The sequence below is a fragment of the Eurosta solidaginis genome, chromosome 3, assembly GCF_040869045.1.
Source record: "Eurosta solidaginis isolate ZX-2024a chromosome 3, ASM4086904v1, whole genome shotgun sequence".
Taxonomy (NCBI): domain Eukaryota; kingdom Metazoa; phylum Arthropoda; class Insecta; order Diptera; family Tephritidae; genus Eurosta; species Eurosta solidaginis.
This window is the reverse complement of record NC_090321.1, coordinates 190,615,142-190,628,315: the sequence shown is the minus strand read 5'-3', so window position 1 is coordinate 190,628,315 and position 13,174 is coordinate 190,615,142. Positions and strand designations below refer to the sequence as shown.

At 35.2% G+C, this 13,174-nt stretch overlaps 1 protein-coding gene across 1 annotated transcript; it reads left to right on the top strand.

The window, feature by feature from the left end:
• Positions 1–3,032: 3,032 nt before the first annotated feature.
• LOC137246076 (uncharacterized) lies at positions 3,033–3,998 on the top strand. Its single transcript, XM_067777174.1, has 3 exons — positions 3,033–3,155; positions 3,220–3,382; positions 3,576–3,998. The coding sequence occupies exons 1-3, from the start codon at positions 3,040–3,042 to the stop codon at positions 3,996–3,998; spliced, it is 702 nt and encodes a 233-aa protein (XP_067633275.1). The 5' UTR covers positions 3,033–3,039.
• Positions 3,999–13,174: the final 9,176 nt, after the last annotated feature.

The window sequence follows — 13,174 nt, the reverse complement described above, 5'->3', positions numbered from 1 at the left end:
AAGAAAGAAAAGTCCCAAAATCGTGGCTATTGCCGAAAAAGGACCAAAATTGAAAAAAGTTACCAGCGGACCAAATTTGGTTGGAAGGGACCATTTTTGGTCAAAATGGATCAAAGCGGCAACCGTGACATCCAATAATATTTGCCGCGAAACTTGAGCCAGGCATGCTTAACGAACGAAACGATATCATTTCGTTACGATAATCAACGTTAATAAACGAAACGAAGTCATTTCGTTTCGTTTATTAACGTTAAGAACGCCAAATTAACGTTAATTTGACGATCTTAACGTTAATAAACGAAACGAAGTGACTTCGTGTCGTTTATTAACGTTGATTATCGTAACGAAATGATATCGTTTCGTTCGTTAAGCATGCCTGACTTGAGCCCACCTATCTCCGGTTACAATGTAACTGAAGTGCCTAAAAGTAGACTTCGAATTTAAACAAAAAAAAAATTTGAAAGACAAAATATCGAACACGTAATACACTTCAAGAAAAATATCTCAAACCGCAAAGGCAAATTTCTAAAAAATTTAAGTAAATTTTCACCGAAAATAGTTGCTCTCTTAAACTTAAAATATTGTTTTGTTTTCCCAAAAAACTTTGTTTCCTGCACAATTTTTTTTATATTCTTTTGGGGAACGCAAAGCTACGCTAATCTTTTTGGCTCAACAATTCTAGTAGCGGCTTATATAGTTATAATATTTCTAAACGTATAGTAAAATCTAGTCCGATCGTAGTAGAACTCAAAGGCAGTTCTGTATGACAGACAACTCTCTAAAATATGCATGCCGAACTTGTCAGAATAAGAGAAAACCTCAACGGGATGAGAACACCTGAATATTTAGTTCGTTATGCTCATACCTGTGTTGCATAAATTACGTCCTAGGTTCTTGCAGGCAGATATTTTATGATTAAATGTGTTTGCAGGGAAGAAAACATGATACAAAAAAGAAGTTAGTGCACTCAAAAATTTGACGTATTTGGGGATTTTGAAGTTTCATAATGTTTGCCAGTAGCGTTGCCATACCGTTACTGTTTAAAGCGAAATTGTGGTTTTTCGTGATGGAAATTTCCTTTAGGATGAAAACGCAATGGTCATCTGAGACAATAATAATGTGCTTTAGCACGATTTATGTGTATATATATCGATTGAGAATAAATTAAAACATGCAATTTTTTTGAAAAATAGTGGATAATGACTCATACATTGGTTAATGACTCATACATTTATGGCAGCTTGACCCGTAGACAGAAAAAAAATACACGAAAAATCCTGGTATTCTAGCATGGCCATATTATCATGTTCCTACAGTAAATATTTCTGAAAGTATGTTGATAAAAAGTGTACCTCCAAATTCGGCACATCTATGTCAATGCTAAAAGGGCACAGAATGTGTATAGGCGTGGCTGCCCCAAGATGACCCCTGGTACAACTGGCAAAAACACTCTTATAACTAGTGGCTAACCTGCAGAGCTACAGGGTAAGAATCCCTAAAAATGGTTTGACAATTATCTCCTAAAGCGAAACGCTTGAATTATGCAATAAATAAAAAAATAAAAAATGTGGACTTTTAGCCAAAATATCAAGAAATTGCGGTGTTGGTTTATAAAGACCTCCTTTGAGCAAGCAATTGACAATCGTGTATGTCGTCAAAATATTATGAGCAAACGTACAGGCTATATTCCCTTGCTTTGCATACTTCGATCCATGTTTCTTCCACCAAAACAATTTTCGGGAGTTCGAAAAACTTATCAAAACCCTTCTTTTCGAGGCTGATATTTCGTATTAAAATATTTCCAAGGCATGTTTTTCCTTTTTTATTTAAAATAACTATGAAAGCAATTTAGTCGTATTCGTTAATATGAAATCCATCAAAATTGGAAAAATTCGTAACATTTTTCTAATTTTGATGGATTTCATATTAACGAATACGACTAAATTACTTTCATAGTTAGTTTGAATAAAAAAGAAAAAGAAAATGAGCCCCATGCCTTGGGACTATTCTAATAAGAATTATCAGCTTTGAAAGAAGGTTTTTAATAAGTTCTCCGAGCACCCGAAAATTGTTTTGGTGGAAGAAACATGAATCGAAATATGCAAAGCAGAGGAATATAGGCTTCTTAAGTGTTCGTACGTTTGCTCAGAACATTTTGACAAAACATACACGTTTGTCAATTGTTTGCTCAAAGGAGATCTTTATAAACCCACACCGCAATTTATTCATAAATTGGCTACAAGTCCTCATTTTTTATTTTTTTATTTATTGTATAAATCAAGCATTGCGCTTTAGGAGGGAATTGTTAAACACATTTTTAGGCAGAATATTACCCTGTAGCTCTGCAGGTTAGTCACTAGTTATGAGAGTGTTTTTGCCCGTTTTACCAGGAGTCACCTTGGGGCAGCCCCGCCTATACACAGTCTGTGTCCTTTTAGCATTGACATAGATGTGCAGACTTTTTCTCAACATGCCTTGAGAAATATCCACTGTAGGGGCATGATAATAGGGCCATACTAGAACAACAGGAATTTTCGTGTATTTTTTTTTTTCTCTCTTGGGATCAAGCTGCCATAAAGATATGAGTCACTAACCAATGTATGAGTCGTTAACCACTATTTTTCAATAAAATTGCATGTTTTACTGTATTCTCAATCGATATATATGCACATAAATCGTGCTAAAGCATATTATTATTGTCTCAGATGACAAATGCGTTTTCATTCTAAGGGAAATTTCCATCTCAAAAAACCAAAATTTCGCCTTAAACAGTAACGGTAAAGCAACGCTTCTGACAAAACAACAAACATTATGAAACTTCAAAAATCCCCAAATACGTCAAAAAATTTTGAGTGGAACTACCTTCTTTTTTGTATCATGCTTTTTTGTATCATGGAAGAAAACAATTTTTGAAAAAACCTTCGGCATATTTGTCACATTTTTTACTCGTTATTTCATAACTAAAACGAATTTAATTATAAAAAGGTCAATCATATTTTTGCTATCCCTTATATTTTATTAATATTTTAAAAATACTCAATGGGTAGTAAATATTTTAGCAAGGCCAGCTTCTTTGGTTTTTTCAAGCGTTTTACTACAAATGAATTGACGAATAGGTTAAGCTCTGGCAAACTTAACAACAACAATAATAAGAGGTTAGCATTTCACACCAAAAAATAAGTGAGAGTAATTTTTTTACACAACTTAAATATAACGTAGCATTCAGAATATGGATAGAAGCAGACATTTGCCAGGTTGGAAATACTATTATAATCAATGGCAGATTACAATGGGAAAATTTGTTGGCGGTTTTGAGACAAAACTCAGTAAAATGGGACGCAATCTACCAGAAACTGGCGGAAACTCATTTCGACAGGCAAAGGTATACATAAAAGAAGTAAATTTTGATTCTTCGTCATTTTTCTTTAAGGGGCTTTCGACTGATATAAGTAAGACAAAAAACAACCGTTTTTTTCCATTCTCTTCTGCATTTCGATGCTTCCTAAACATACAATTTTATCAGGGAGCCAACTACTTTAAAATGTTTGTTATATGTTTCTTTTCCAACTTTTCAGCGACAAATACTGCAGTTAGTAGTTGATTCTAAAGAACGTATTCGTCAGCTGGAAAGAGAATTTGAACGACTTCGTAATATGGTACCATATAAAGAAACAGCCAACTTAAAATTGAGTTCAAGTCAAAGACCAAGTACATTTTCAGTGTCAATGATGGAAGAGGGCAAAATTGGAGCATTCAAAGCTGGAATAAGAATAACCGAATATACACACCCAAAGCCACCATTAAAGGAACTCTTATCACAATATGATCTTGACACAACATTTTCACATGAACCACATTATAAAGGAAGATTCACATGCCTGAAATTTCCACAAATTTATAATTATCGAAAGAGCTTTATGATTAGTACAGCAGCCAATCACAAAGACCAAACAATTGTTGATGATGAAGCAAAAGTTGATACAGCTAAATCACTTTAAACTTAAGAGTCTATTGTATTTCGTGCCTTGGTGGTTCGGAAAACGGATTGATATACAGAATGGTTTAAATAAATAATTTCGTGGATAATGAATAAATATATTTATTTTTGTTTTTATCGGCCTATTGATAAATGATTCAAGGTTCGATTCGAGCTCAAGGCCAGAACAATAATTTTTTTCTAATGATGATTATTGTTATTTTTTAATTTTTCTAAATTTGAAAAATTGTATTTTGTTTTTGGAATAGTAAGTAGAAAATTTTTCAGACAACCTGCCATAGCTGCGCAGATAGATCCATTTCGAAGGGTGCTAAGCCTTCATCATCAGCAGGCTTTAGGCATGCTGTGCTAACCAGCTATGGCAGGTTGTCAGAAAAATTTTCTACTTACTATTCCAAAAACAAAATACAAATTTTCAAATTTAGAAAAATTAAAAAATAACAATAATTATCATTAGAAAAAAATTATTGTTCTGGCCTTGAGCTCGAATCGAACCTTGAATCATTTATCAATAGGCCGATAAAAACAAAAACAATTGTTAATAAACCATGAGCACTTGGGAATGTCAAACAAAGTAATTGACAATAAACAAAAATCCAGCATTATCAGTGATTTGCACCAGATGGCGCAACACTGAATAAATATAGTTGGTAAAAAGGAATAGAAGTAGCAAATTTGCCAGTCAAACAAACCACCACTGTATAGCTAAATGGTTAGCACAGCATGCCTAAAGCCTACTGATGATGAAGGCTTAGCACCATTCGAAATGGATCTATCTCCGCAGCTATGGCAGGTTGTCTGAAAAATTTTCTACTTACTATTCCAAAAACAAAATGCAATTTTTCAAATTTAGAAAAATTAAAAAATAACAATAATTATCATTAGAAAAAAATTATTGTTCTGGCCTTGAGCTCGAATCGAACCTTGAATCATTAAATATATTTATATTCATGAAAAGAGTTGCATACTGGATTATTTTTCCAATAATAATGTAATGCTGATAAGCCGTAAGAATTTAGGTTCTCTTTCCATAGGTTGCTCTTAGTATGCGTTACATATATTTGGTCAGCATTGTCTAAGGCACAACTGGGATTAAGGAAGCAAGATATCAATATGAGGAAGGAAAAAGTGGGGACAAGGTAAGGCTATGAAAAATGGAAAGAAAATGCAGAAAGAATTTAATAGAAACTAAATAGGAATAGACAGCACTACGATTTGAACAAGGAGTATTGGGAAGGAGAAGAGTAGGCGGAGAAGGCAAAAGGGAGGTGAAGGAATATAAGACGGTAAAAAGGCAGAAGAAAAGTGATAACGTGGAATAGGAGTTAAAAGGAATAAGGAGAGTAAAAGAAATTAAAGATTAAGGGGCAAAGGGAATGGAAGGCGAAAGGAGATAGGCTCGCGGATTAAAACTGGAAGATAAATCTATAAGAACATAGTGAGATAAAATGAAAGGGAGGGATTTGGATAACGAGAAACGGAGAACGACGGAAAAGGTAAAGTAAAACAAGTAAGGAAGGCTAAGTTCGGGTGTAACCGAACATTACATACTCAGTTGAGAGCTATGGAGACAAAATAAGAAAATCACCATGTAGGAAAATAAACCTAGGGTAACCCTGGAATGTGGTTGTATGACATGGGTACCAAATGAAAGGTGGTAATGAGTATTTTAAAAGGGAATGGGCTTTAGTTCTATAGGTGAACGCCTTTTCGAGAAATCGCCATAAAGGTGGACCAGGGGTGACTCTAGAATATGTTTGTACGATATGGGTATCAAATGAAAGCTGTTAATGAGTATTTTGAAAAGGAGTGATCCTTAGTTCCATAGGTGGACGCCGTTTCGAGATATCGCCATAAAGGTGGACCAGGGGTGTCTCTAGAATGTGTTTGTACGATATGGGAATCAAATGAAAGGTGTTACTGAGCATTTTAAGAGGGAGTGGGCATTATGTCTATAGGTGGATGCCTTTTCGAGATATCGCCATTAGGGTGGGCCAGGGGTGACTCTAGAATGTGTTTGTACGATATGGATATCAAATTAAAGGTATTAATGAGGGTTTTAAAAGCGAGTGGCCCTTAGATGTATATGTGAAGGCGTTCTCGCGATATCGACCAAAATGTGGACCAGGTGATCCAGAAAATCATCTGTCGGGTACTGCTAATTTATTTATATATGCAATACCACTAACAGTATTCCTGCCAAGATTCCAAGGGCTGTTGATTTCGCCTTGTAGAACTTTTTCATTTTCTTCTACTTAATATGGTATGTGTCACACCCATTTTACAAAGTTTTTTCCAAAGTTATATTTTGCGTCAATAAACCAATCCAGTTACCATGTTTCATCCCTTTTTTCGTATTTGGTATAGAATTATGGCATTTTTTTCATTTTTCGTAATTTTCGATATCGATAAAGTGGGCGTGGTTATGGTCGGATTTCGGCCATTTTTTATACCAAGATAAAGTGAGTTCAGATAAGTACGTGGGCTAAGTTTAATAAAGATATATCGGTTTTTGCTCAAGTTATTGTGTTAACGGCCGATCGGAAGGACAGACGGTGGACTGTGTATAAAAACTGGGCGTGGCTTCCACCGATTTCGCCCATTTTCACAGAGAACAGATACCGTCATAGAATCTATGCCACTACCAAATTTGAGAAGGATTGGTAAAGTTTTGTTCGACTTATGGCATTAAAAGTATTCTAGACAAACTAAATGAAAATGGGCGGAGCCACGCCCATTTTGAAATTTTCTTTTATTTTTGTATTTTGTTGCATCATATCATTACTGGAGTTGAATTTTGACTTAATTTACTTATATACAGTAAAGATATTAAATTTTTTGTTAAAATTTGAATTAAAAAAAATTTTTTTTTAAAAAGTGGGCGTGTTCTTCATTCAATTTTGCTAGTTTTTATTTAGCACATATATAGTAATAGTAATAATGTTCCTGCCAAATTTCATCATGATATCTTCAACGACTGCCAAATTACAGCTTGAAAAACTTTTAAATTACCTTCTTGTAAAAGTGGGCGGTGCCACGCCCATTGTCCAAAATCTTACTAATTTTCTATTCTGCGTCACAACGTCAACTCATCTACCAAGTTTCATCGCTTTAACCGCCTTTGGCAATGAATTATCGCATTTTTTCGGTTTTTCGAAATTTTCGATATCGAAAAAGTGGGCGTGGTTATAGTCCGATATCGTTCGTTTTAAATAGCGATCTGAGATGAGTGCCCAGAAATCTACATACCAAATTTCATTAAGATACCTCAAAATTTACTCAAGTTATCGTGTTAACGGACAGACGGACGGACGGACGGACATGGCTCGATCAAATTTTTTTTCGATACTGATGATTTTGATATAGGGAAGTCTATATCTATCTCGATTCCTTTATACCTGTACAACCAACCGTTATCCAATCAAAGTTAATATACTCTGTGAGCTCTGCTCAACTGAGTATAATGAAGCTGTAGCAGAAGAAAATCCTAACATTAGGTGACAGCTAAAGAAAGAGGAAGGAACAGAGAAAGAGAAAAAGAAAAGTAGTGGCAAAAAAAGGTAGACTGAGCAGAAAGTAACATTTCAAAGAGCTTGGTGGAGGGAGAGGAAGAAGAGAAAGCAAAAGAAGGAGTACAATGCTGCAAAGATGCATAGGGAAATTGACGTAGACTTAGCAGTAGCGAAGCGAGCACGGTTGGCTAGTAAATTATTTGAAGTGGCGTGGTCACAAACACTGGTTTGCTTTATTCTGAAAGCCTCCAACATCTACAAAGCAGATAAAATTTACAACTTTTTCAAAATTTTTGCAGGGTGGGAGCTAGTGAAATTTTGTATGAATTTGCAAAACTCCTTTAAAAATCGGAAAGCAACATTAATTTGTACATAATCCCTGGGTGATTTTAAACGTTGCGTAATACGTACCGTCAACTGTCTCTGTTTTGCGATAATTGACGTCAAATTTAAAAAAACATTATCAGTTATTAGCAACTACATATTCGAGGGCAGATCGCAACTTTCGGGACACCTCGCGACATTTGTTGAGTTAATGTGTGTTAGAAATCGGCTGCCAGTCAAAAGTTTTGCCTTAAAATTTAACCTTGGACTTCGTTTTTCTCATCCATTTTCATTGTTGCCTCTTGCCTATCAGGATGAGTGCCATACTCCTCCACATTATTTCCTTCTCATTCCAAACCTCTCGAAGTCGTGCCTGATGTTCGGATTTATTGTCGGTTGTATTCAATCCAAGGTTTTCCAACTCCTTTTCCAGTTGCCGGACCTTCAATTCACTGAACTTAGTACGTCTTTATTGTCCTCTAGAAGTCTGGAATATATTCAAAAATTCCTTTTCTGACACTTATTGTAGAGAATCATAAAAAATAATCGAATACATTTTTTCCTCTGTTATCGTTCGTTTCACGGAAAGGTCGAATAAATACCCAGCCGGCATTTTTTGAAAATTTTTATCAAAAAATATTCAAATATCGTACACCCAGATGACTAAAAACGTTCAAATTGTAAATTATTTTTCATTCGAAAATCAATGTACCGTCGGGAGAAAATTGTACCCTAAATGTGATTATTCTTGAATAATCATTTATGATTTATATTTTTAAATACTTTTTATTATTTTTTTCTTCATATTTGATATTATTGGAAGATTGTGTTTACTTGTTTTAATAACTTTTCACAATTATTTTTTGATCATATTTAAAAATATTTTTATTTAATTGGCAATAACTAACTTGACCGATGATTATCATCTATGATCAGTAGTCTGAGAAGATTAACCCTTCTGTTACGTTACGGTCATTTGGTGACCTTTATTTTATTTTGTTTTTCCGATATCTCTTGATAGGAGAACAATTTTGGAACGCCCTTTTATGACTTTGTGTATAAAGCAAAATTCATTCTAAAAACTAATAAGCAAGATTTAGCCTAATCCGTGACTAGAGATGTTGTTCTGGTTGATTAATGGAGACCTATATTTTCAATGCTGATTTCAAATGATAACTGCTTAAAGAGTGGTATTATTTTATGGAAAGCTTTTAATTGCAGAATACACTCGAAAGCTTTTCATTGCAGAATACACGACCTGGCATCCCCAGATCACTTCCGAGAATTAACCCCGCTTAAAAACTTGGTTGAAAATATTTTTATGTTAATTCTTCCATTACACTCAGAGAAAAGCGCTGTTCTAAAATCCAGCACCACCGGACTCAATTCAAGCTTTTATGTTCTTACATTCTTGTTCTTGAAAACGCACGACCTGTTCTCAAAACAACAACCTTGCTCTTGAACTGACAACCATTTTCTTGAAAAGAGAACGGCTGGTCTTAAAATATGAACAAATGTTCTATTAATGAGAGCAATGTTTTTTAATTAAGAACAATGTTCTTAAATTACTTACTTACTTACTTAATTGGCGCTTAACCGTCTAAAGGGTTATGGCCGTCCAACAAGGCGCGCCAGTCGCTTCTTCGCTCCGCCAACCGGCGCCAATTGGTCACACCAAGGGAGTTTAAATCGTTTTCCACCTGGTCCTTCCAACGGAGTGGGGGCCGCCCTCTACCTCTGCTTCCACAGGCGGGTTCCGATAGAAACACTTTCTTGGCCGGAGCATCATCATTCATTCGCATAACATGGCCTAGCCAGCGCAGCCGCTGCGTTTTAATTCGCTGGACTATGTTGATGTCTGCGTATAGCTCGTACAGCTCATCATTAAATCCTCTTCGGTACTCGCCATCGCCAACGCGTTGTCATGGTCCATGCTTCTGCCCCATATAGCAGGACGGGTACGATAAGTGACTTGTAGATTATGATTTTCGTTCGCCGATAGAGGACTTTACTTTTCAATTGCCTACCTAGTCCAAAGTAGCATTTATTGGCAATTAAGTTAAAGAAAAAAGAAACGGTATAATTCGTATATACTACAATGTTAAATATAACATTTGGCACAAGCTATCAAACAGTTGTAGTGGTCCAGCGGCTATTATGTTGCGGTTGCGATCGTGTGGCGCGAGTTCGATCACCGTCAAACTCAGAAGTTTTTTAAAACAATTTTTTTATATTCTATTTTTTTACTCTCATTTTTCGTTGAGTGTGTTGACTAGTACCTAGGACGTACGTAATTATTTTATAGCTTTTAGTATTATTATTACTTCATGTAAGTATTGTTTTCAATAAAACCGTTTAACTTAAAATTTTTGTTAATTATTTTATTTTCAAGTTTTTAATCTTTATTTCAGTGCCTATTATCTCTCATTCTATTCAGTTCATTTAGTGACTCATTATTACAAAGACTTCTTCCTGACAATTTGTTACAATCTAAGTCCTCAATACAGAGTCCTTCCAAAGACTTTACTCGACTCTGCGCCACTTGTGTTTGTCCCTCCTCCAACTCCAAAATATTTTGATGTTACTTCTACCGGACTGTATGTAATATTTGTTTCAAATATGAGCCAAATCGGACCACAAATACGATTTTGTGAAAATCTCGATCCTTGCGCCACCTAGCGGCGATTTTTTCATAGGTCGCTTTATATTCTTGTATGTATTATGTGTTCCAAATATGAGCCAAATCGGACCACAAATACGATTTTTGTGAATATCTCGATCCTTGCCCCACCTAGCGGCAATTTTATTTATTTATTTATTTATTTATTATTGTCTACCGAATAGTTCTAACAGACTCATTAATTAAAAAGTATAAAGAGACTAGTCTTAAAGCTACTTATCTCTAAACTGAAATTCAAATTTTTAGCATATGAATTGCATATTCGAACGCATCTTGTGAGTGGCTCATTGAAACCATAATTGGTTGCATGAAAAATTATATCGAATAAACGAGTTGTCCTTAAATTAAGACTTGATGAGTGAACATGTATTAAATTAGAAATGAGTTCACAGTTGATTCTAGAATTCATCACATTATACACAAAAATAATAGAAAAATAAGACCTTCTCTCTTCCAAACTTTGTAGACCTAGCAACTTGCGTCTGCCAATATAGTTTGGAAGCCCATCAGGCCATGACAGAAGACGCAAGGCCATTCTAGTGAACACCCTTGGCACCTTTTCAATTATAGAAGTAAGATATTGATAGTAAGGGTTCCAAATTATACAGCAATAGTCCAATTGACTACGCACTAAAGATATGTACAGCGCTTTGAGAGTAAGTGAGTCAACAAAATCCACAGTGTTTCTGCGTATAAAACCAATCATAGAAAAAGACTTCGACACCACATGGTCTACATGGTTGGAAAAGGTCAACCTAGAGTTGTTGTTGTTGTTGTAGCGATTAGTTACTCCCCGAAGGCTTTGGGGAGTGTTATCGATGTAATGGTCCTTTGTCGGATACAGATCCGATACGCTCCGGTAACACAGCACCATTAAGGTACTGGCCCGACCATCTCGGGAACGATTTATATGGCCACATTAAACCTTCAGGCCATCCCTCCCTCCCCACCCCCAAGTTCCATGAGGAGCTTGGGGTCGCCAGAGCCTCGTCTGTTAGTGAAACGGGATTCGCCGCTCGAAGGTGAGGTTGACAATTGGGTTGGAGAAGCTATATATTGCGCTACACAACCCCTTGAATCCCCTACCTAGAGTCGGGTCATCGGGTTCTGAACTATATTCCAAGTTTCAAGCTTGTAGCTTATCGCGAAGTTACTTAAATTTCAATTACAAAATTCGTTCACAACGGCCGTGCATGCGGCCATGCGGCCTGCCTGTCAAGTCAAGCTAAATAAAACCGTTTAAAAATAAATGGAACCCTCCCACTCCCACCAATGATCAGCCACGAACCTTTCTTGAATTGAGATCGAAAACTGTTAAATCGACCACAAATTGTTCTCGAAGCGTGAGAACGAAAAGTCTTAAATCAACCTCAAGTAGTGATTGAAATGAGCACAGAAGGTTCGCACTTCAGTACCAAAGTGGTCATAAAATACGAACAGTGTACTTGGAAAAACTGTCCTTAAAACAAGCCCATCGGTCATGAGTTAAGAAAAACGTACTAAACAGACTTTTTTCAACGAAAGTTTTTCAGAAAGTGATAAAAAATGGTTTTCAATTTTTGATTATTAAAAGTAGTGATATTTTATTATTTATCTTGTTCAATTGTATGAAACTTCAGTATTTAGTCGCAAATAGTAGTCAAATTGTATTGATATGAAGGAAAATTCAAAAATTAATTATCCAAATGCTGTGTGGGTAAACTTAATTCATCAGTATAAAAAATGGTCTTTGTATTTACTGCACTACTATGGTATTCGGGTACTTCATTTATAAGTGGTAAGACCAAACTGAATAACCAGGCTGCACTGTTTATGTACTCTCAGTTTCCTTATCAGCCTATTTTTCCCAGGGTCTAGACATTTCGCGAACAGCCTTCTCGATTATTTGCTTAGTTATTTCTATCATATCTCTACATGGGAAATTCCTTGTTGACTTCTACGTACATGTGTGAGTAATATCGCCCGCGCTCTCCGTTATTGTGTTCATGGGTGTGTTGCTATTTGTAGTCTCATCTGCTTCCATTCTGTTGTGGTTGTGTAGCATTTATTTACTACCGGCATAGTGATGTGTGGAATTGCTAATATTCTCCATTTTTTTTTTTTAGAAATCCGAATTAAACGCAAGGACGATAATGCACTATGTTATGTGTCATATTTCTATGTTTGGGAATTTTTTTGAAAAGGCTTTTAATTATTTATCACATGATTTTCAAATTGAAATAACTATTTACAAAACATCAAAAGAAAATATATTTTGAGCGAAAATATCACATTTTTAGTGTATAAAAACATAAAAGCTTTATAATTATTTACTTATACATTGCATATTTTTTTTTTTTTTTTTGTTTTTGAAGTTACTTCATTGCGCGTATATAAAATATCGAATGAAGGTCGAATGAGATTCGAATTATTTGGCCAGCTCGAAAGCTAAAACGCCAACGCCAATTTTTCAGTTTATTTTGCTAATTATAACTTCAATTTACATTGTTTAAGGAAACTACTGATGGTGTTATACACTTTGTCGCCATATTTCTTCTGTATATCGATTAATGTTGAATGATTTTGTAATAATGGGTATTTAATTCTAATGTTTGCATATTTGTTGCAGTGGAATAAGATGTGATTAGTATTTTCTATTGTGTTGCAAGCTTCACAGTTATT